At 39.1% G+C, this 25,108-nt stretch overlaps 1 protein-coding gene across 2 annotated transcripts in view; it reads right to left on the bottom strand.

The window, feature by feature from the left end:
- The window catches only part of CDK19 (cyclin-dependent kinase 19), a 247,132-nt gene that overhangs the window by 87,988 nt on the left and 134,036 nt on the right, over positions 1 to 25,108 (bottom strand). For both annotated transcript variants that reach the window (XM_006839930.1, XM_006839931.1), the window contains exons 3-4: positions 23,445 to 23,555; positions 19,800 to 19,940 (exon numbers count right to left, since the gene is read on the bottom strand). In XM_006839930.1, coding sequence (XP_006839993.1) covers positions 19,800 to 19,940; positions 23,445 to 23,555 — 252 coding nt within the window. The remainder of the gene's footprint in view (positions 1 to 19,799; positions 19,941 to 23,444; positions 23,556 to 25,108) is intronic.

The raw sequence follows: 25,108 nt of genomic DNA, 5'->3' as shown, positions 1-25,108 counted from the left end.
GGAAAAAACAATTACAAACTTTATATGGAAAGGAAAGAGACCCAGGATAAGCAAAGCACTGCTTAAGAAGAATAAGGTTGGAGGCCTCTCACTCCCTGACTTCAAAATTTACTACACGGCTATAGTGGTCAAAACAGCTTGGTACTGATACAATGAAAGATACATAGATCAATGGAACAGAATTGAGAATCCAGAAATTAACCCATCTACATACAGCCAACTGATTTTTGATAAGACACCTAATTATTTCACATGGAGAGGTGATAGTCTCTTCAACAGATGGTGCTGGCAGAACTAGAAAGCGATACGCCAAAGACTGAAAAAAGACCTTCACCTCATGCCTTATACAAAAACCAACTCAACATGGATTAAGGACCTAAATGTTAATCCCAGAATTATGAAGGCCATCAATGAAAAAAATAGGGACAAATGTGAGGGCACTAATTCAGGGAATACACAGACTACCAAACATTTTGACAACTACACAACAAAAGTAGACAAAATAGATAAGTGGAACATACTAAAAATTTTAAACTTATGTGCATCAAAACACTTCACCAGTAAAAAGGGAACCCACAGAATGAGAAAAAATCTTTTGTAATGACGCATCACACAAGGGACTTATTTCTAAAATATATAGGAAACTACCACACCTCTAAGGGAAAAGACAAATAACCCAATTAAAAAATGGACACAGGACATGAACAGACCCTTCACCAAGGAGGAGATCCAGGCAGCCAATAAACATATGAAGAAATGTTCACAATCAATAACCATAAGAAAAATGCAAATCAAAAAAACAATGAGATTTCATCACACACCAGCAACAACAGCAAAGATCAAAACAGTAAATGTTGGCAGGGATATGAAGAGACTGGGACACTCCTGCATTGCTGGTGGGACTGCAAAATGGTCCAACCTCTCTGGAAAGCAATATGGTGCTTTCTCAGAAGGTTGGAAATAGAAATACCTTATGATCCAGAAATCCCTCTACTTGGTATTTACCCACAAGAAATACGAGCCATAACACAGGTAGATATATATGCACACCAGTGTTCATAGCAGCACTATTTACAATAGCAAAAAGATGAAGACAGCCTAAGTGCCCATCAACTGAAGAATGGATAAACAAACTGTGGTACATACACACAATGGAATATTATGCTACCTTAAAGAATAACAAGGAAGCTGCAAGCCACTGCATAACATGGATGAACCTTGAGGACATTATGTTGAGTGAAATTAGTCAGTCACAAAAGGAGAACTACTGCATAGGACCACTACTATAAAAGATTAAGGAAAAGAACCCATACTAAACGGGGGTGGGGATTTTTTGCTGGGTACTAGGATGTGGTGGTGGGGTGAGGGGAAGGTGGAGCACAGGGCAGGGAATAGACACAGGATAGTTTGGGTGCTGAGGAGTGGGGCAATATACAAGAAGGGGGAGAGGAATGGAAGAACAAAGCGGATAGGAAAACAATTAGGCAGGTTTGCATGGGGGCTAAGTAGGACAGAGGTAAAGAATGATATATGCACAACCTTGGAACAACAGGGCTCTGGGATACAGGGATTGAGACATGGTTCGAATGGGGAAAAGGGGGGAAATAATATTAAGATGCTTGGCTGTCTTATAAATCTTGGTTTCCCTGGCATACCATTATAAAATAGACACTGGAGAGGGATAGAAAGGAATAGCCAGAAATATCACCATAGAAAGCTTGTAAATCCGTCTTCTGCCTATAACTGATTGGAATAACTAAAATGGGACTACAACCAGTGGACACAGTGAAGGAGGTTTCCTGCAGAGCCTCGGCATTACATAAGACTATAGGTGGAATCCTGAGCAGCAGCCAGAATCTTCAGAAGTGGGATATTTCTACTTGAAAGGATGGGCAGACTAGGCTGGAGCAGCTAGAACAGAAGCTACTTCTTGAAAGAAAGACCAACAGGTAAAATACAAAACAACATAAGCAGACCAACTGATTATTACAAGAACAAGCAAGTTGCTTGCCCAGGAGACATCAAGGCAAGTGGTGGGGTCCCCTCAGAGCAAACCCTCTTCCAAGACTAAGACTCAATGAGAATACATGCTCTGATTGGTGACCACCAATAAGAGGAAGTGAGGGAAAAACAGCAATAAAACTGCGAGCTAAGGCCTACAAATTCAATAGACTCCTGTGAACCCAGGTGGAGACCTGGTTGACCAGCAGTGTGGCAAGAACTGGGGACTCTTGGGCTCAGAGTCAGTGACATAGCCACAGAGGACTAGAGTAGAGAGTGAAGCATCCAGCTGATAAAAAGAGAGAGCATATGTACAAGGACACCCACACTTACAGATAATAAATACCCACTTGACCTGGCTTGAATGACTGATGATCAGAGCTCAACCAGAAGGAGAAAGAAGAGAAAACTGATACAATTTGATGAACTTGACCCACAACTATGGATGCAGTAGCTCAAAAGAGGGAACAAATCTTTATAGCAAGGATCATTCCCACCCCCTTGATACACAGGGTAGACAGGGATGGGCAACTTGGACATTGGCTACCCAAAATGGCGGGTGGGGGGAGGGGTTGGCTACAAAGGCAAGAAGTGACTGGCTTACAAGCTTTCAAGAGGGAACCTAGATCCAGAGGGCATGGAGGAAGGTAGAATCTCCATTGAGCAGTATCCAATCTGTCTAGGCAGGGCTGATGAAAGGAAATGCAGATAGGTCTCTTGAGATACAATAGTGAATAATTGTTATCAGGACTGATTGTGAGGCTTGGAAATGGAAATGCAGAAATTTTGTAGCAAGGAGGGGAGTGATTAACTTTGCAGTCTAGGAGCGAAGGTTCCTGGGGCCATCAAGGGAGAAGAGCAGAGAACATGACCCTACCCAGAGAAGCAGTGACGCCAGAGATGGAGGCAGAGACGATGACATGGAGAGATGGAGCAGCTGGGGATTTTAGACCCAGAGAGGGAGAAGGGCTGTGCCCTGATGACCAGGGGGCAGGCTTGCAGGGTATACCCTGTGGTTGGTTGAAGATGCATGGAGGGGATTGTAACCATGACAATGAAACAATATACGATAGAATGAATATAAAATTAATTTTTACCCATGTAAACTATCACATAATTCACAATAAAACATTTAAAAAGAAAAAGAAACCAAATCTGCAAAAAGAAATCATATCTGCAAAAGATCTCTTTGCAGTGTTGTAGAGCATAGATGTTAGTTTGAGGACTACATGTGCCTGACCCAAGCCCTTGTATTTTCAATAGCCTCATATGTATGTGAGAGTTGGACAACGAATTAATGAAGAAAGAAGAAGAATTGATGCATCTGAGTTGCGGTAATTGGGAAAAATATTGAAGGTATTAGAAATTAGAAGCCAGGATGGTGACACTTTATCTCTCATACTTTGGACATGGTATTGTTGTTGTTAAGTGCGGTTGAGTCAGTTCCAACCCATATCGATCCGCATAGGGTTTCCAGAGGAGCAGCTGGTGAGCTTGAACCACCGACCTTGCAGATCAAACCGACTTTGCAGTCCAGCAAATCTACAGGGAGCAATTCCTGGACTCCTAGTGTGGCCCCGTAGGATCAGCACTGGACTTAGAACCACAAAGTTGGCAGTTCAAACCCACCAGCTATTCCTTGGAAATTCTGTATAAGTTCGCTGTGAGTTGGAACCTACTTGATGGCACTTAACCACAGTCCCTAGAGACAGACATCATATTTGGTAAACTGGAGTGTCAGTGAAAAAGAGGAATACCCCCCAAGGAGATGGACTGACACCACACCACGGTGGCAACAGTAATGGGCTGAAACTTAACAGCTGTGAGAATGACTCAGGACTAGCAGTTCTGACTGTTGCACAGATCACTATGAGATGAAATCAGCTCAGTGGCACCTAACAACTGCAACAGGACAAGGATATGGAAACTTAGTTTGAGGAAGCAGGGATACCAGTTTTTTCAAGCTGCTGTAATCTGCTGGTTGAGAAATGAGGAGGGCAGATATGGAGCAGAAGTTGTCAACATATAGAAAAAAATAAGTATAAATCTTTAGGAAATAAGATAGATCTAAAGACTTATCAACTTTTAGGGATGGGGGAGAGGATGGAGTTCAGATTTCTGTCTTTGTGAGTAACTGAGAAGGGAATACCAGATAAAGAAGTCGTTTTGGCAGTGAAAGTAAAAGTCCTGTTTGGGACACGTTGATTTTGAGGTGATGTGGAGTTGGCCAGCACATAGTTGGCATATCGCTAAAATATGTAGAAGTTTAGAGATCTACAGGAATAGATTTGGGAGTCATTAGCATATGGGGGATTACTGAAATCATGTAATAAAACTAAAATTAACATCTTTTTAACCCTATATTCATAAGAGAGTTGACATATTTGGGCATGCATTTGGTGAAGGAAAAGATTATATTTTATTAATCCTTGCTTTCCCAGTGCCTAGCATAATGCCTGTTACACACTGTTGTTCTTTAGTGCCATGGAGTCAGTTCCAATTCACAGTGACTCTGTATAGGGTTTCTAAGGAGTGGCTGGTGGGTTTGAAGTTGTGGTTATTAGTCCAGTGCTTATCCTAGAGCACCACACCAGGACTCCAACTGGTTAGGTGTTCTGGTCCATATTCCCACCACCACCCACTGCCATCAGGTTGGTTCCAACTCATAGCGACCCTATGAGGGTTTCTGAGGCTGTAGATTTTTATGGGAGCAGAAAGTCTTTCTCCCTCCGAATAGCTGGTGGATTCTAACTGCTGATCTTGCAATTAGCAGCCCAGCGCATAACCCACTACATCACCAGGGTTCCTTTCTGTTACAAATTTTTTGTTGTTAGGAGGCCAAAATATGTTTATACAGAAAATGTTCTTTGTTTGTAAGTGTAGTTATAAAGGAATAACCTAGATAAAACTGAACTATATATTTCATGGTTCTATTATGGGTTAGCGTAGTGGTTACAAATCGGGCCGGAAACCTCAAGGTCAGCAGTTCGAAACTACCAGCTGTTCCGCGGGAGAAAAATGAGGCTTTCTGCTCCCGTAAAGGTTTACAGCCTCGGAAACCCTGCACAGGGTCACTATGAGTCGGAACTGACTTCACGGCACATAACAACAACAACAGCAGCAGCAGTATGGGTTAAGCAAGTCTTTCTATTCAGATCATTTAACCACTGTTTAAAAAGGTGTTTCTAAGTAAAAATGTCTTCCCAGCTCCAAATTACATATTTACAACTAGATGCAAACTATCTGTAAATTGGGTGCAGCTTATGATACTAAGTGCTGTGATTAATTTCATCTCACTTTAAAATGGCTCACAAGTAGTTGTAATACAGAACCTATGTTAATTAACTTTTGGCATTCAGAGTAAACAACACCTGCCAACCTAGCACTGCCAACAGTTAACAAAGCACTCCTTTGTCGTTTCTTTTTAGGAGTGGTTCAGGCCTGAACAGCAAAGATAAGATTTTCTTTTCTCTAATGTGAACTATTAAAAAGTAATCATTATGAAAAACTCCATTTAAGACAAACATATGTGTCTTAACAGGCTGTTTACCTAACTAACTTCAAGGTCATTACGAGGGTATAATCAGGATATATTCCACCCTGACAACAACAGGTTTAATGCTACAAAGGTATTCAGGTTCTGTCCAGTTCAGTAATGAGTACAATCCATCCCCAGAGAAACAGCACTGTCAAAGTAGGTTTCTATTTGCATTTGTGACATTCACATTCAAATCAAGTAACTCAGTATTATTTCCAAGTCAAGAAATTAGGGGTGCCAGAGGTAGAAATTAGTAAACTGAGTCCTCTGTTTTACTGATAAAGAAACTGAGACCCAAATAAGTGAAAGGCCTCGACCCAGCTCATCCCACCTGTACAAGAAGCAGGCCCAGGACTAGAACTGAGAAATGGTCTTAATTCTTCAGTATTCCAGATTTCTGGGTCCACGGTGCTGGGGTGACCCACTCAGGCCACTCACTTCCCACTGGGTGTCCTTTTGAACCTTGAGTTTGAAGAAACTAGTCTCTTAAAAGTTACCTTTTAGTCACACAATGGTCCTGATAAACTAGTAAAAACTGGTTTACCTTAGGCTTTGGGTTCTGTGTGCAGTCAGCTTCAAGGAACAGACTCCCAAGTCAAAGAAGAAACTATTTTACAGCAAATGGTTCTGCACGGGCTGCAATCCCCCCTGCCCCCACCCCCATTCCATAGCAATGCTGACCTGATGAGGTATAATTTTGAAAGTTCTTCTCATCTTCAGAACACTTTAAATGTTTCCCCACTTTGCAAAAAGCATATTCAATCAACTCTAATTGGTTTCCATTATTGACTTAATATGATTTTTGTTTTAACAGAACCAGAGACTCAGAGATGCACTCACTCAGGCCCCCATTGTAAAAGTAAAAGCAAACTTGCAAAGGCACAGTCCTAAACTGAGTGACAGCCCTCACCACTAGGAGACTTCTACCTACATGTGAGCTTACTTAAGAATCTGTTGTTGGAAGAATGAGGTATCATCTCACACCAGCAATAATAGCAAAGATCAAAAAAGTAGAGGGCAATAAATGTTGGTGAGGATGTGGAGAGACTGGGACCCTCCTACAGTGCTGGTGGGGTTGCAAAATTGATCCAACCACTTTGGAAAACAATATGGTGCTTCCTCGTAAGGTTGAAAATAGAGATAACTTATGATCCAGCAATTCCTCTACTCGGCATTTATCCACAAGAAATATGAGCTATAATGCGAGTAGATATATGCACACCAATGTTCATAGCAGCACTATTTACAATAGCAAAAAGATGGAGACAGCCTAAGTGCCCATCAGTGGAAGAATGAATAAACAAACTTTGGTACATACACACAATGGAATATTATGCTGCCCTGAAGAATAACAAGGAAGCAGCAAGCCACCGCATAACATGGATGAACCTTGAGGACATTATGCTGAGTGAAATCAGTCAATCACAAAAGGAGAAATATGGCATAGGGCCATTATATATTGTAAAAGATTTTTTAAAAGCACCCACACTAAATAGGGGGAAAATTTTTATCTTTTATTGTTCAATTAATTTTTTTTGTTGGTTACCGGGATGTATGGGGTGGGGTGAGGGGGGGGAGGGGAAGGTGGAGCATAGGGTAAAGAATAAGCACAGGATAGTTTGGGTGCTGGGGGTGGGGCATACACTAGAAGGGGAAGGACAAAGGAAAAATAAGGTGGATGGGAGACTAGCTGGGCAGGTTTACATGGACTAAATGGCACAGACGTAAATAACAATGTAAGCACAAATGTGGAACAGCAGGGCTCGTGGATACAAAGATTGAGGCATGCTTTGAATGGGTAAAAGTTGGGAAATGATGTTAAGATGCTTGGCTGTCTTTTGAATCTTGGTTTCCCTTGCCTGCTACTGTAAAATAGACACTTGAAGGGGAGAGAGAGGAATAGCCAGAAACATCACCAGAGAAAACTTGTAAATCTGTTTCAGCCTATAACTGACTGGAATACCTAAAATGGAGCTAGAACTTGCCCAGTGAAGAAGGTTCCCTGCATTGCACAAGACCATAGGTGGAATCCTGATCCCCACCCAGAATCTTCTGAGGTGGGACATTTCCACTTGAAAGGACAAGCAGACCAGTCTGGAGCAGCTAGAAGAACAGAAGACACTTCTTGAAAGAAAAACCAGCAGAAAAAATAAAAAACAATAACAGCAGTCCAACTGACTACTACAAGAACAAGCAAGTTGTTCCCCAGGGAGACATCAAGGCAAGTGGTCAGGTCCCCGCAAGGCAAATCCCCTTCCAAGACTGAAACTCAAATGAAATACACTAGGAGGGATACGGTTCTGCTGCTGACCACATTGGTCACCAATAACGGGAAGTGGGGGGAAAACAGCAATGAAGTCGTGAACTACGTCTGACCACATTCGGTAGACTCCTGTTAACCTGGATTGAGACCTTGTTAACCAGCAGTATGACGAGACCTGGGGATTCCTGGGCCCAGGGGCAGGGACTGGCCCCAGAGGACTAGAACGGAGTGTGAAGCATCCAGCTGATATGAAGTGATGAGAAATGCACAAGAAAACTCACACTTGCATATACTACCCATTTGACCTGGCATCAATGGCTGATCAGAACACGACTAGAAGAAGAAAGAAGAGGAAAAAAAATAAAAAGGAGTAACCCACTCAAAGTGGATGAACTTGACCTATGCTTGTGGATGCAGTAGGACAAAGGAGCAGACAAATCTCTACAGTGAGGATCATTCCCACCCATTGGTACACAGGTTCGACAGGGATGGGGAACTTAAGACATTGGTTATCCAAAACGGGGGGACTACAAAGGCAAGAAGTGACTGGCTTACAAGCTTTCAATAGGGAACCTAGCTCCAGAGGATAGAGGGAAAGGTAGAATCTCCACTGAATTGTTTCCAGCCTGTCTGGGTGGGGTTGATAAAAGGTGAGGGGGAAAGGACTCTTGTGGTTCAATAAGGAATGATTGCTATCAGGTCTGACAATGAATGTTGTAAAGGTAAATGTAAATGTTTGGTAACAAAAGTGGCTGATTTTTGTGGGGGGAGGGGGAGCAGGTGTGTGTGATGTACCTTTGGTTGTTTGATGATGCATGCAGGGGATTGTGATCATTGCAACAAAATAAAATACGATAGGATAAATGTAAAGATAATGTTCACCTCTGTAAAGTTACACATAGTTCACAATAAAAACTTAAAAAAAAAAAGAATGTTGTTGTTAAGTGCCTTCAAGTCAGTTCCAACTCATAGTGACCCTGTGTAGAGTTTCCGAGGAGCAGCAGGTAAGTTTTAACCTCTGGCCTTGTGCTTCAAGCCAATCTTGTGGTACAGTGCTTATCCTACAGCGCCACACCAGGACTCCTATGTCTTACTTAAGACTATGATCCCACAAAAATAATCATCCTGTGTAGTTTCCTGGTAAAATGAATCATCAGTCCTTTCATGCTGGATCCTCTCTTTCACTCTCAATAAGAGTCCTGAATCACCCTAAATTGGGAGCCAAACAGTGATTACTCTGGCATACACTTGTCAAAACTCATCAATTTGTAAACTTAAAATGGGGTGCATCTTACTGCATGTAAATTCTATCTCAGTGAAACTGATTTTTAAAACTAACATACCTGATCATTACAAGGTAAATCTGATGCCGTTCCTGTTCCACTGGGGGAAGGGAGGCACAAGAATTCATCAAGTATATACTTAAATAGGTATATCCTTAAACGAGAGCTAATGAATCCTTGCCCAAAAAGATAAAATTCAAAATCAAGGAGTTTAATATCTTATTTAGTATTTTCTGACATTCTCTTTCTTCTCCATTTTTACTGATTGAAAATACGGTTCTCAACATTGAAGTAAGTAAAATTTCATACCGATTTACATAACTTAAGTATCTTGTTATATTTCATTAAAAACAACTTAATAATCACAGTAGCAAATACTTTTTAAGCACTGATTATTTACATTTTAAACATGTTGCTGTTGTTAAGTGCCGTTGAGTCAGTTCTGACCCATGGCAACCCTATACAGGGTTCCCCAGGAGCAGCTGGTGAGCTTGAAACACCAACCTTGCAATTTAAACCGACTTTGCAGTCCAGCACATTACCCCACAGCAGCACCACATCAGGATCAAATTTAACCCTCACCTACGATGACCCTCAAGGAGCTCTGGTAGCGTAGTGGTTACGAATCAGGCTGCGAGCCGCAGAAAGATGAGGTTTTCTGTGCCCATAAAGATTTACAGCCTCAGCAACCCTGTACAGGGTCGCTATGGGTTGGAATTGACTCCATGGCACATAACCACCACCACAATGACCCCCATTTTACAGATAAGTAAACTAAGGCTTGTTGATGTTAGGTGCTGTCAAGTCAGTCCAACTCATCATCAACCCTATGCACAACAGAAGGAAGCACTGCCCAGTTCTGCACCATCCTCACAATTATTGCACCACTGTGTCAGTCCACCTCATTGGCAGTCTTCCTCTATTTTGCTGACTCTCGCTTTACCAAGGATGATGTCCTTTCTCAGAGACTGCTCCCTCCTGATACCAAGTCTAAAGTATGTGATAAAGCCTCGCCAGTCTCACTTCTAAGGGGTACCCTAGCTCCACTTCTTCTTAGACAGACCTACTGGAAGTCCATGAAACTTTCAATATTCTTCATCAACACACCATAACTCGAACGCATCTATTTTTCTCTGGTCTTCTTTATTCATTGTTCAGACTCAGATTTGAGGGTCTCTATTTTAAAGATGAATAAAAGAATCAAGATTAGCTATCTCAGAAACAAAGATGTCTACAATCTCTACAACCTCAAAACGACACTGAAATGTCGGCAAAATGCTAACATGGCGGTTTCTTTAAGGTATAGCACATTTGCCTTATAGGGCTCTGTTAAGCATCAATACAATTAAAACTTGATGCATCTCCTTGTCAGAGAAGGTAGGAAGAAAAACTATATTGTACATACAGACTTCCAAATGATTCTCTGACTGTGGAGCAATTATTTGAATCAAACTTTCACACATATTAAAAGTACAGTTAATTTAAATACATTTTTCTTTATTTTTTGGCAGCTGGGTAGAAATAGAGGACAACTCTTGACTTTCATATGTCCAACTTTCATGAAGTGACATTCCTAACCTGTCTTCAAATGTTCTCAAAAGTGAAAGAACTGTATTTCACACCTCTGCATGATATCCTTTTACTGTCAGTGAACTAGCTGCAATAATTCAGCAATATCACCTATCTTGCAAAACAATGTTTTCACCATTATGTAAATTTTTGCTCTTACAAAAATGAATGAAAACAGAAATTAAAATTTACTAATGCTATGGAGTCCTGGTGTGGTGCTGTATGAAGAGCACTGGGCTGCTAACCACAAGGTTGGTGGTTCACATCTACCAGTCGCTCCTTGGAAATCCTATACAGGGTGTCTATGAATCAGAACTGACTCGATGGCACGTAACAATAACAACAATATTGAATTGTAATCCACACTGATGTTTTTTTATCTCCATCAGTCTGTAAGCCGTTTCAATTTCAGTAAGCAAGGTTGTGTCTGCTTATCGCAGGCTGTTAATGAGCCTTCCTCCCATTTTGATGCCACATTCTTTTTCGCTAGGCTTTCTGTTCCCATAAAGATTTACAGCTTCGGAAACCCTGTACAGGGGTCGCTATGAGTCGGAACCGACTGCACAGGACATAACAACAAGAACATTCTTTTTCATATATTTCAGCTTCTTAGATTATTTGCTTTGCATATAGATTAAGTGTGGTGAAAGGATACAACCTGATACACATCTTTCTTAATTTTTCAAATGACTGCCTCTCTATGTACAGCTTCTACATGAGCACAATTACATTCTGGAATTTCAATTCTTCACAATGTTATCCATAGTTCTAGCAAGCTAAAAGTATATTAATAGGATCCCCAAACCATTTAAAAGCCTCTGAGACTCTGGCAGGAAACTTCAGATACGGTTTCCAACACACTCCCCACAGGGAATATATTCCCTAAGTACGCCCCTTCCCTGTGAGTGTGCACTGCACCTAAGGACTTGTTTCTAATGAAAACACAGTGAAAGTGATGGGATATCACTTCCATGATATGGTTACAAAAGTTGGTGACTCTTATCTTGTTAACTCTCTCTCTCTTGCTGGTACTCTCTCTTGCCCTCTTGCTTGCATTTGGGTTTAGCAAACTGTCAAGTTGTGAGATGCTCTTTGGAGACGGCCATATGGCAAGGAACCAAGGAAGGCCTCTACCCATCAGCTCATGGTACAGTGAATCCTGTCACTGAGTGAGCAAGGAGGTAGACTCTTGCCAGTCCAGCCTTGAGATGACTGCAGCCTTTTAAGAAACCCTGAAACACAGGACCCACAAAGGTTGATTCCTGACCCACAGGAACTGTGAGATACAGCAGATGATACCAAGTTTGGGGTATTTTGTTACACAGCAACAGGTAACTAATACAGCCTCAAAATAGGTATTGCTGTTGTTACATGTTGTCCAGTTGGTTCTGCACTATATAGGGTTTCTGAGGCTGTAAATCTTGGTGGGAACAGAAAGCCTCATCTTTCTCTTGTGGAGTGGCTAGTGGGCTGAAACTTCTGACCTTGTGGTTAGCAGTCCTGTGCTTATCCAATAGTGCCACACCAGAACTCCAAAATATGCACTGTTGTTGTTAAGTGCCATCAAGATGAATTCGATTCATAACAACCCTGTCCAGGGTTTCCAAGGAGCAGCTGTTGGGTTTGAACCATTGACCTTGCAATTAGTAGTCAAGTGCTTATCCTACAATGTCATACCAGCACTACAAAATATACAAAGCTAACATATAACAATATCCTAGGATGCTGTTGTAAAGCCTGAATAAACAGGTGTCAGAAGGGGAAAAAAAAGAATCAATATACCAAAACATAAAGTTCTATGTCATCTAGCATGACAAAGCATCCAAAGTACTAAGGTTCTCTCTAAAGTTATATCTAATGAATCATTTTAAAAAATCAACTGAAACTATGTCTGACTCAAAGTACAGAGCAGCTCTTTCATTATTGCTATTATTAGTCCAGAGAACCTTTAATAGAGTGAAGTTAGCCTGTGGATATACAGCAGAAGTGACTTTTTGATACTCCCAAAATGTTAGTTATTGTTGTTAAGTGCCATCAAGATGGTTCTATCTCTTAGCGAACCTGTATAGTGCTTCCAAGGGGGAGCTAGTGGTTTTGAACTGCTAACCTCGGGCTGCGAACCTTAAGGTCAGCGGTTCGAAACTACCAGCCGCTCCGCGGGAGAAAGATGAGGCTTTCTACTCCCGTAAGGATTTACACCCTCGGAAACCCTGTACAGGGTCGCTATGGGTCGGAACCAACTCGACGGCACTTAACAACAACAACAACAACCTTGTGGTTAGCAGTCCAATGCTGATCTTACAATGCCACACCTGGATATAAAATTATTTTCTCCCTCCACAAGACCTCATAAAATTTCCATATGCTACCTTCACAGACCATGTAGTTATTTTATCATTTGTGCCTATAGACTTCAAAAGACTGCAAATTCACCTTACAGTCATTGTGAAAAATAATTATCATTCAAAACTCAAGTTAGAGATTGGGGATGGGACCTCTACAAATTATTATTTTTTAAAAGACAGCTAGGGTCAGAGCCTTGGTGTTTCATTGAAATCCTTCATTCACTAAAGACCACACACTGGGATGGGAGATGACAGTGAAAATCAGGTAGTCTAACGTATCATTGAGTTGATGCCACAAATCCAGTAGCAATCTGCTGTAACTAAGGGACCATAAACCCATTTAACAATACTATCATTTACCCAGTATTTTGCCATTCTTGCCAAAGCATAATGTGAGGTTTCCAGATGCTTTGCAGAAATTCAATTCAAGTAACTTATGAGCACAGACAATCTGCCAACTCTAGGGATACAGAAATTAGAGTGATATGATTCCTGCTCTCAAGAGCTCATAATTTAGAGAAAAAGATCAACTATATTTTGACATCCCTCCAATCTTCCAGAATAGTAATCCCATAAAAATGACTCATCCTATATTTCATCTTCTCGCTCTTAGCTGTATCCTGCTATAAAATTAAAATGAATCTTTTCTCTCTTGGTGTTTTTAAGTCCACATATTTATAGACTTATGTCTCCACTTCACCATCTCTCAGCCAAGATGAATAAATATATTTTGCTACTTTTCTTCCTTTCTTTTAAAGCAATTCCTCAATATAAATAATCTTTTTTTTCTATGACTTTATTTAAGTTCTTATACAAAGACCTAGGATCCAAATAACATAATTAAAAATGTGATTCCAGATTTTACAGCAAACAAAAAACCTACTAGTCTTTTTGATGATGTAATGTTTGTGTGTATAAAATTCAAAACAATTGTAATATACTCGTTAAATTCGGGGGGGGGGTGATACCATCATTGCAAATCTATATTAACTGTAACACCTTTAATTACATAAATTTAAAGAATTTGAAGTACTCTGACATGATTGTGACTAACAAATAATGTAAAACCAGATTTCTTACAGCAACAGAAAATGATGCTTAAAAAACAAAACAAAAACTACTCAGTCAAAAAATGGCAAGTCTAATCTTTAGTCACAAAAAAGTAATTTTTCAAATATCTCCATCCTCCTCCTTTTAACACCATTCACATTTCATAGACTTTACATTTCTGTATCGGTTGTTGTTGATAAGTGCCATCCAGTCGATTCCGACTCATAGACACCCTGTATAGGATTTCCAAGGAAAGGCTGATAGGTTTGATCTGCCAACTTGCAATCAGCAGTCCAGTGCTTATCCTACAGTGCCACATCAGGACCCCTTTCTGTATCTACAACAGAATATATCTACAAAGTAAACATACAATTTTGATATTTACTCCTGAAAATATTTTGGCAAAATCACGATATGTGGCTCATATACCAGGGCTCACAATCTGTGTCAAGAATTGAGGACACTGCTACAAGACTGTTGATTCAGAGTTTGAAATCGTACTGAGAGTTGCTTACTTGAGGAGTGATCCCATTTGGTGAGAGTGTATGTGAGGGTTAAACATTCTATAAACCTCCATTTCAATCTGAAGTCCTGATGTAGTGCTGTAGAATCAGCACTGAGCTGCTAGTTGAAAGGTGAGTAGTTCAAACCCACCAGATGCTCCTCGGTAACCCTACATGGGGTCACTATGAGTTAGAACCAACTCAATGACACTTAACAACATCCTTATAAGTCTGGCTCAAATGCCACCTGCTTGCCAATGCTTTCCCTACTCTCCTATTCAGAACCTCGTCTGTCTTTGAGTGGCATTCAGTCAGCATCTCTCACTTTGGCCATGATCACATTCTCTCTCATCCATCTAATATCATAATCGCTTGTGTATGGAGGGGCTTCAAAAAGCTCATGAACAAATGGAATTAAAATAGAAGGGGATTTTTCCGTGAACTTTTAGAAACCCCCTTGTATGTGTCATATTCATCTCAGACCGTAAGCTCCTTGAGAAGGTTTTGAGGCAGTCATATTTGTACTGTCACCAACTCTCCTAGATTTGCACAAACAAGGAAATGATAAATGTATATTGGAGACAGTGTGTTCAGATATATATTATGTTACTTGAGCCAAAGACAAAGAATCCATTAATACTAAACTAATATTTTTATTGGTATTACCTGAGGAAACATTTACTCAGCATCTGTTGCATACAGGGGTGGTTGTTATTATTAAGTGCTGTCAAGTCGGTTCAGACCCATAGCAACCCTGTATAGTATATTCTTTCTAAGGGGCGGTTGGTGAACTTAAAATGCCGACCTTGCGGTTTAAACTGACCTTGTAGTCCAGCACACTAACCCACAGTGCCACACGTGGTGTACAGCAATGAGCTTACATTAAATATATCCAGCTTTCTCAAGAAGTTTATGGTCTAGAAGAGAATCTAAGGTATTTATGCTAAGAGACATAAGTCATAAGAGAAATAAAAATGAACTGTAACAAGAATCAACAGAAGGTATGATTATCTCCAAATAGGGAAGGGTATCTGGGTAAGTTTTAATATTTATTCTGAGTCCTAAAAGACATATGTAAAGACAAGGATAAAGGGTTTTAAGTAGTCAGGAAAACACGAGGATACAGTGAACAATAAATCAATAAACCTAGAGTATGGTGTATGTGAAAGATGATGGGGATAGGAAAGCTTAAATATTGAAAACTCTAAAATATTGTTGAAATGAAGAAAATCTAAATAAATGGAAGAACATCTCATGTTCATGTATCAGAACATTTAATATAGTTAAGATGGCTATACTGTTTAAATGAACCTATAGATTCAATGTGATCTCTGTCAGAATTCCAGTTGACTTCCTTTTAAGGGTAAATCTTTATGACCTAGGATTTGGCAAAAGACTGTTAGCTATAACATCAAAAGCAAAGGAAAAATAGATAAGTTTAATTTTATCAATATTAAAAATGTGTTTGCTGCAAAAGACACCATACCATCAAAAAAGCAAAAAGACAACCCACAGAATGAAAAATTATTTGAAAATCGTGTATCGGATAAGGGATTTGTATTTGGAATATAAAAAGAACTCTGATAACACAACAATAAGAAAACACATAACACAAAAAAGATATGCAAATGACCAATAAACCCATGAAAAGAGGCCTAACATCATTAGTTATCACAGAAACACAGATTAAAACCACAATGAGATACCACTTCATACCCACTAAGATGGTTAGAAAAAAAAGTCAAATAATAATAAATGTTGGTGAGGAGGATATAGAGAAATTGGACTTCTCAAATACTGCTAGTAGAAATGTAAATTGTGCAGATGCTTTGGAAAGTCTGGCAGTTCTACAAAAGGTTAGAGTTACCAGGTGACCTAGCAATTTTACTCTTAGGATATGTTGTTGTTGTTGTTAGGTGCCATCGAGTCGGTACCGACTCATAGCGACCTTATGCACAGCAAAACGAAACACTGGACCAACCTCACAATTGTTGCCATGCTTGAGCCCACTGATGCTGCCACTTTGCCAATCCATCTCACTAGGGGTCTTCCTCTTTTTCTCTGACCCTCCACCCTACCAAACATGATATATTTTCCAGCGACTGGTCCCTCCTGACAATATGTCCAAAGTATGAGAGTCAAAGTTTGGCCATCCTGGCCTCCAAAGAACACTCTGGCTGCACTTCTTCCAATACAGATCTCTTGGTTCTTTTGGCAGCCCATAGCACTTTCAATATTCTCCTCCAACACCATAACTCAAAAGCATCAATTCTTCTACAGTCTTCCTTATTCACTGTCCAGCTTTCACATGCAGATGAGGTTACTGAAAATACCATGGCTTGGGTCAGGCACAACTTAGTCCTCAAGCTGACATCTTTGCTTTCAACACTTCAAAAAGGTCTTGTGCAGCACATTTGCCTAATGCAATATATCGGTACCCAAAGAAATTAAAACGTATAGGAATGTTTATAGTAGTGTTGTTCATTACAGTCAAAGGGTGAAAACAACCCAAATGTCTAAATGGATAAGCAAAATATCCATGTGGTTATTGTTGTAAGTGTCATCGAGTTGATTACAAATCATAACAAACTTGTACAGGTTTCCAAAGAGCAGTTGATGGATATGAACCACCAACCTGTAGTTTGCAGGCCAGTGCTCATCCTATGTGGTATATCCATATAATTCATACAGTAAAATACTATTTAGCCATAAAAAGAATAAAGGATGCTACAACATGGATGAACCTTGAAAACATTTGCTAAGTGAAAGAAGCCAATAACAAAAGTCCACACGTAGAATTCCAAGCAGATAGGGAACCAATAAAGCCAAAGTAGATTAGCAGTGCCTAGGACTAGGTGCTAGGGTAGGGAGGATTCTAAAAGTGTATGGGGTTTCTTTTTGATGTGATGAAAATGTTCAAACTTGACTCTGGTGGTGGTTGTAACTATCTGTGCGTATTCTAAAAAATAGCGAATTGCATGAATTGTGACCCTGTAGGACTGCTAATCGCAAGGTCAGCAGTTCAAACCCACCAGCTGCTCCTTGGAAACCCTATACGGGGTTGCTATGAGTCAGAAAAGACTCCACAGCACTTAACAACAACAGTGAATGGCACACTTTAAGTGGATAAATTTTATGGAATATGAATTTTATCTCAGCACATCTATGAAGACTCCTGGTGTGGAACTGCAGGATAAGACTCCTGGTGTAGCACTTCAGGTTACACGGAAGGTAAGTCAAGGTCGGCATTTTAAACCCACCTACCACTCTTAGAAATCCTATACAGGGCTGCTATGAGTCAGAACCAACTAAAAGGCATTTAATAACAACAGCAGCTATAAAGGAGGAAGGGAAAGAGATAAAATAATCTAGTTTGGAGATAAAGAAATTTTTTTAAAAAGGCGGCTGATAGCATATCTAGAAGCCAAACAAGGAACTAGAGCTCTGTCTGTAAGCAATAAGGAGCTAGTTCACATTTCTTGAGCAGGAGTTTAGCAATTACTCAGAAGGTCAAAGTGGCCTAGAGGGGAAAGAGACTGCTGATAGGAGACAAGTAAGAGGCTAACACCACAATCCAAGAAAGAGGTAATAAAGGTCTGAAGTAGCAAAGAGGTACTGGGATGGAAACAGATGAATGGAAGAGATGTTTCAGACATGAAACTAACAACACTTGACAAATTCTGGATGTGGAATGCAAAGGAAGGTCTGCAGTGGTAAAATAAACTTCCAGGCCAGGTAGAGGGTGTACCACCACCAAAATAGAGGGCAGTATGGAGTTCTGGTGTGGCACTGCTCTGCACTTTGAGCCAAAATGTTGCAGTTCAAACCCACCAGATGCTCCCAGGAAACCCTATACAGGGTCCCTGTGAGTCAAAACTGACTCAGTGGTATTAACAACAACAACAACCAAAGCAGCAAGAAGATTGGACAGGAGAAAAATGAGTCCTGGTCACGCCACGTTTTATTTCCAGTGGGCATTCAGGTGACAGTATCTTGACTAAAATGTATTAAACTATGCTGACTATAAGAAAAGACAGGATGGTTTTTTTGGTGGGGGGGTGGTGGCGAAAAACTCAGATTCATTAATACTCAATTAAAGATTTTGATCAATGATTCAAACACGATCATGAACTCTCATGAAATACATTAAATGCACAACAAATTAAAACTCTAAAAGCATATTTATGAAGGATGCCTTCTCCTGATCTCTAATACACACATGTACCCTTGAGTTATTTTTACAGTGCTGATTCATGATGAATAATATTTGGAAGTCTTTGAGGATCTTATTATTGAAAATCATAAAATGAAATGTTTTTGTTGAAACAGTAAGTGCTCACTGTCATTTGGCCCCAATTTAACTTCATTGTCAATAGCAAGAGGTGGTCAAGTCAGATGACTAGGTCTAAGTGACAATGGACTAAGGAATATTAACTAGATTTCATTAAGCATCCATTCCCTTCCATAATAATCAGTTCTCCCCAGTTAATATAACTAGAATAAGCCAAGACATAGCTCTACATAGCCCTATAATTAAAATCCACTTTGGGGAGGCGAAATAAAAATTCCAATTATAATTCATGGACATTACAGCTGTTCAACACCCATGTCTCCTTAAAAACAAATCAAAATCTTATCAACAGAAACCAAAATGACAACAATGTTAAGGTGAATATCTAGCATATAATTTGGTATCAATACATGTTTGTCTTATATATATATACTGAATTTAAAAAGCAAAATCAACCATTTGAATAGTGGCTAATTTGCCTAATAAGTATATTCTATTAGATTTACTCATTCTTTTATTATTGATAACAACATCCTTTATACCAGATGTAATATCAATATTTCAGTTTAGATCTTGAATATAAAAACAATGTGAATTCCGTCTTTAATTAGTAACATTTTTACTAATGATGAGCAATAGTAATGGGAAGGAAAAAACACAGGTACATGTATTTCACATTTAGTTGCCCCATTAAAATAATATGAATTACTGTTTAAAACTTACAGTGACATTTTTATAACTATGTATAAACATAATGAGAGGATAAAGACTAAATGTCAGTAATGGTAATTTGTGGATTGTAGGTTTATTGGTGATTTCTACCTTTTTTTTAATTTATAAGTAACTTCAAAATTTTTCTACAATTTGTTTTATTATGTTATATTAAGAAAAAGATTTTTAAGTATATATATGTATATATACACAAATATTAATCAAATCAAAAGAAACATACTTACCAGATCTCTGTGAAGCACCCAATTTGCATGGAGGTAATGGATACCATCAAGAATCTGGTAAAGCAATGATTTAACCATGGATCTTGGCAACTGCATGGGCTTTTTATTTGCTTTTGATGCACGGTGAAACTTAATAATATGCTAGAAATTTAAAAAATAAAACATATTATAGTCATGTATAGTCATTGCTAAATATCTGTGTTATAAAACACAATACAATAAATTCTCTATTATTTTTAACTTACTTATTAAACACCAATGACAACAAAATCAAAAATAGTTTGAATAATAAGATCAACCAAAACTGCAATCAAGGGTATAGTCTAGACTTGGCTAAGATTTTTATGAAAACAGAAACAAAGAGTAACGGGATTTATAATTAAAAGAGTCTATATTACAAGTCTGCCTAAAAAATAGATATCAGACTACCTGCTCATACTTCATCTAGTTTTATAATTCAATAAATTGTTCCTAAGGAAATACCCAATTCAAAAAACATGTCCAGATATGAAAGTTCAAGGCAAGAAAACACTTCACACATAAATATTTGCCTCCTGTTATTTGTAATAACATTTTGCTAAAGTTTTATTTCTATATCTTACTCTTCTAAATTTTAATTTGCATGGTAAGTCGTGGTGTGGTGCTGTAGGATCAGCGCTGCACGGTGAACTACAAGGTATGCAGTTCAAACCCACCAGCTGCTCCTTCGAAAGCCTACACAGGGTCACTCTGAGTTGGAACCCACTCAATGAAACACAACAACTACATACACCACCAAACACGCATACATTCACAACATCTACATGCGCAGTTCAATGACAATGGCTACATCTTCCACAATGTGTGACTCTTCTCACTATCTCTACCCATGTTGCTGTATCACAGGAATTCTGACTCTGCCTGCTAAACTTCTCATTTGTGCTTTAGATGAACTGTTTGTTGTCAGCTTGACCTCATATGATAATTCTTCCTAAGAACACAACACAAAAGGACAAACATTCTTTACCAATCAAGCCAAACTGCTGTTTAGTCCAATGATGACCTCTTTGGTTAATTTTGGTTCCAGGCCCAAAGATTATTTCTGGGCAAGAGATTTAGGGGTCCTTTGTAATAATGTTTTAGTTGAATCCTATTTTTATTATTTTTTAGTTTCAACTTTTTATTGTGAATTGAGTGAAGGTTTACAGAGCACTGAATTAAATTAATTAAATTAATCCTATGTTTATAGTTTTTATCATTTTAAAACATATTCAAAATCAGCAGTATTTGTGCTCCACAGACCACATAGTTACTGAACTCTCCAGTAATCTCTTTACAAATAAATCATAAAGTATCTCACTTGGTCAAAAGTAATCTCTATTGACAGAATGAGAGGAGGGAGAAAAACAAACCTACCGTAAATATATTTACCATAAATATCTTTACTAGTCTTTAAAAACTTAGAATGTACTTAGTACATTTGGGTAATATCACCAACTATGTGTAATTACTGGGAAAATTCTACAGAGCAGAACTGCCCCCACAGGGTTTCTGAGGCATCAGAGTTTACAGAAGCAGATTGCCACATCTTTCTACCATGGAGTAGCTGGTAGGTTTGAACCGCTGACCTCTTGGCTTAACAGTCAAAAGTTTTAACCACTGCACAAGCAAGGCTGCATTAACAGTGCTTCACTAGTCTTAAAATGATCAACTGGTATCAAACAAGTATTAGACTATTTATACAGTTGGATTTTTTAAATAAATTTTTTCAACAGCATTCACTTGATTTTTAAAAATAGGAAAGTTGTGGTTATACCATAGAAGTGCTCTGTCTAACAGAAACATAATGGAAGCCACATATGTAACTATAATTTTTTAACAATTACATTAAAAAAGACAATTAAACATTTTAAATTAGTTTTAACATTTTAATGAACCCAATATATCTAAAATATTATCATTTCAATATGTAATCAATAGTAGGTATTTCACATTTATAACACATCTCAATTTGGACCAACCACATTGCGAGTACTTAATAGCCACATGTTAGATGCTATCAAGTTGATTTCAACTCATAGGGATCCACAGGGAGAACTGACCCACAGGGAGTCCTTGTGGCACAGTGGTTAAGCACTTGACTGCTAACCACAAAGGTTGGCAGTTTGAACCCACCAGTTGCTCCACAGGAGAAAGATACAGCAGTTTCCTTCATTAAACATTAGAGCCTTGGAAACTATAGGAGGCAGTCCTGTGGGGTCACTGAGTTGGAATAGTAATGGGTTTTGGTTTGGGTATTCCTTAATAAGAGTCAATCACCAGGTCTTACTCCTGTGGAATTGCTGGGTGGGTTTGAACTGCTAACCTTTTGGTTAGAAAACAAACATTTAACTGCAATACTGTAGGACTCTTCACTTGTGGCTAGTGGTCACCAAATTGGATAGATGGTTCTAACAGGATCTGACTAGTCTAATGTGTTACATCTTTGAGACAAGCATTATCACCGATGTTCACAGTAAAGTACACACATTATCAAATAAATCTTGGCAGTACCATAAATCAAGAAAAATGGGGGTGATGCAATTATTCCTGGATATCCAAGAATTGAGCGAAACACTGGAGGTTCATAACAATATTTACATTAATAGCATAAACTCAGAAAGTTCGTTCCAGATCTATGAGTCTGTTCAAGTAAGTCCTAAACAGATTTATCATTTACACAGATGACAAACCACACAATATTTAATCAAAATTTAGTTCTCCATAATTTGAACATATTGCCAAGTTTGATTTTTTTTTTTAACTGTTAGCAATTCCTCTGACAAAATATTTAAATGTCCTGATTACTAACTTAAAAAGATAGGAAACAGAATCTTTGCTTCTTTCATATACTGAGATAAAATATCCTTAAAATTTGCAAAACCAATTTGGTGGTGCTATTTTGAAATAGCAAAATGCTACAGCAAGTTCACCTTAACTTAGAGAAACTATTCACAAATATGTAACTGGTTAAATTTCAACTACTGTATGTACCACCAAAGAAGTAATTTTTCACAATACAGAGTAGTACACTGTCATTATTTACATAAAATCATATTGTAATTTTCTTAATATTACAATTACAGTGCAACCTGCAAAAGCCAGAACTTATGTCAGGCAGAAACCTGTTAGAGAGGGTAAACTCCAATAGTTTCCACTAATAGAGGGCAATAGTGGGAAGACTGCAATCTGTCAAAGAGGGAAAATTTGTAAGACCCAGAAAAACAAGACAGTTTCTTTGAGTTCTGGCTGTTGCAGGTTATAATGCACTATTGTACTGTCACTTCCAACCCATAGCAACCCTGTACAGGGCTTCCAAAGAGTTGCTGGTGAGCTTGAACTGCCAACCTTGTGGTTCAAACCAACTTTGCAGTGCAGCGCATTAACTCACAGGGCCACACCAGGAGTTCACAATGCACTATACTCTCAGTAAAGTAAAATGCTAATGCTTATTATGCAAAAAAAGAAAAACCTATTGTAGATTTATTACATTTCTTCTTAACAGAGTAAGCTTTCCTTTCTGTGAATCAGCAATATGCTATCACATACATTTATGTCTCCACACCTACTTCCCAAACAGACATTATGCATTACAAAAGAATGCTGACTCTAGTCATTTAGACTTACCCACAGATCATGCTCTGCATAGTCAAACAGGAGCCACACCTTCCGGTCACTGTGAGAAAGGAACACCTTCTGCAATGCGATCACATTCGGGTGCTTCAATTCTCGCAAAAGCTACAGGCAAGAGGAAGACAGAGGTGACGGTGTGGGTAGAAAAGAGGGGGGATGATGAATCTCTGACAATTTCAGAATAAAAGTTTTGAGATTTTAGAAAATCTAGATGTTGTTGTTGTTGTTATGTGCCGTGGAGTCGGTTCTGACTCACAGCAACCCTGCACAAGGTTTCCGAGGCTGTAAATCTGTACGGGAGCAGAAAGCTTCATCTCTCTCCCGCAGAACAGCTGGTAGTTTCGAACTGCTGACCATGAGATTAGCAGCCTGATGTGTAACAACTACACTACCAGAGCGCCTTAGAAAATCTAGATACGCAACATAAAAATTAAAAAACACCACTTCTAAGAGATGTAACTGTTGTGTGCTACCAAGTCAATTCACTCTCATAGTGACCCTATGTGACAGAGCAGAGATGCATCATAGAGTTTCCAACACTGTAAGCTTCCCGGAAGCTGAGCAACATATCTTTCTCCCACGAACCACTGTAGATTCAAACCACTGGCCTTTCAGTTAGCAGATGGGCACTTAATCACTGCACAACCAGGGCTCCTTGGTTACAGAAGTCTACCACTCTCAAAACACTCAAAAGCACTGAGGTAGAATTAGGAAGGCAAAAGTTGTTCTCATTCAGTATTTTCAAGTCACAAACACAGAAATTGAACTTGTTTCCTGAAAAATTACCCAAGTCATCTACCACATAAATCTCAAAAGCATTTTGTTTTCCCCAAATGGCAGTAACAGTCTCTTCTGTTCCTTTGTTATTGAAACTGTGGCTTCTTACTTTTGGGTAAGCCACTCAATGTCTCCATTTTCTCACCTTTACAGTGGGAATTACCAATCCATACTATACCATAGAGATGACTCAAATGAAATGGAGAAAATCTCTGAAAACCATACAACAGTAAATAACACTAATATGGTATCGCTACAGAACTCATTCTATTTTAAGTTATGTCCATATTTTTTCTACAAGAGGTAAAGCTCCATGAGGCAGGGAGGGGAACAGGAATCATGTTAATATTATTTATATCTAAAAAAAAGTTCCTGAGTGGCACAGTAGTTACGCACTTGGCTGCTAACTGAAAGGTCAGCACCCTGAACGTACCAGCTGCTCCGTGGGCAGAAGATGTGGCAGTCTGCTGCCGTAGAGATTAAAACCTTGGAAACCCTACAGGGCAGTTCTACTCCATCAGATGAGGTTGCTGTGAGTAGAGATCAACTTGATGGCAACAGAACTGTTTTAGGTTGGTTTTGAGTGGCACAAAAGGTTTGCATTTCCCTGCTAATTTAAAGGTTAGTGGTATAAAACCACCAAGAACCATTTGTGGTAGGAAGGTTGGGCAATCTGTGGAACAGTTCAACTCTGTAACACTCGTAAGAATCAATTTATGAGAAAGACCTACAGGAAAAAGATAAAACAACATAGGCAGACTGACTGTTACTACAAGAACAAGCAACTTACTTGCCCAGGAAACATCAAGGCAAGTGGTCGGGTCCCCTCAGTGCAAACCCCCTTCTAAGACTAAGACTCAATGGGAATACACGCTGTGATT

The sequence above is a fragment of the Chrysochloris asiatica genome, unplaced genomic scaffold (assembly GCF_000296735.1).
Source record: "Chrysochloris asiatica unplaced genomic scaffold, ChrAsi1.0 scaffold00027, whole genome shotgun sequence".
In the NCBI taxonomy this organism is placed as follows: Eukaryota; Metazoa; Chordata; class Mammalia; order Afrosoricida; family Chrysochloridae; genus Chrysochloris; species Chrysochloris asiatica.
The sequence above is the reverse complement of the archived record's forward strand: the minus strand, read 5'-3'. Positions and strand labels throughout refer to the sequence as shown.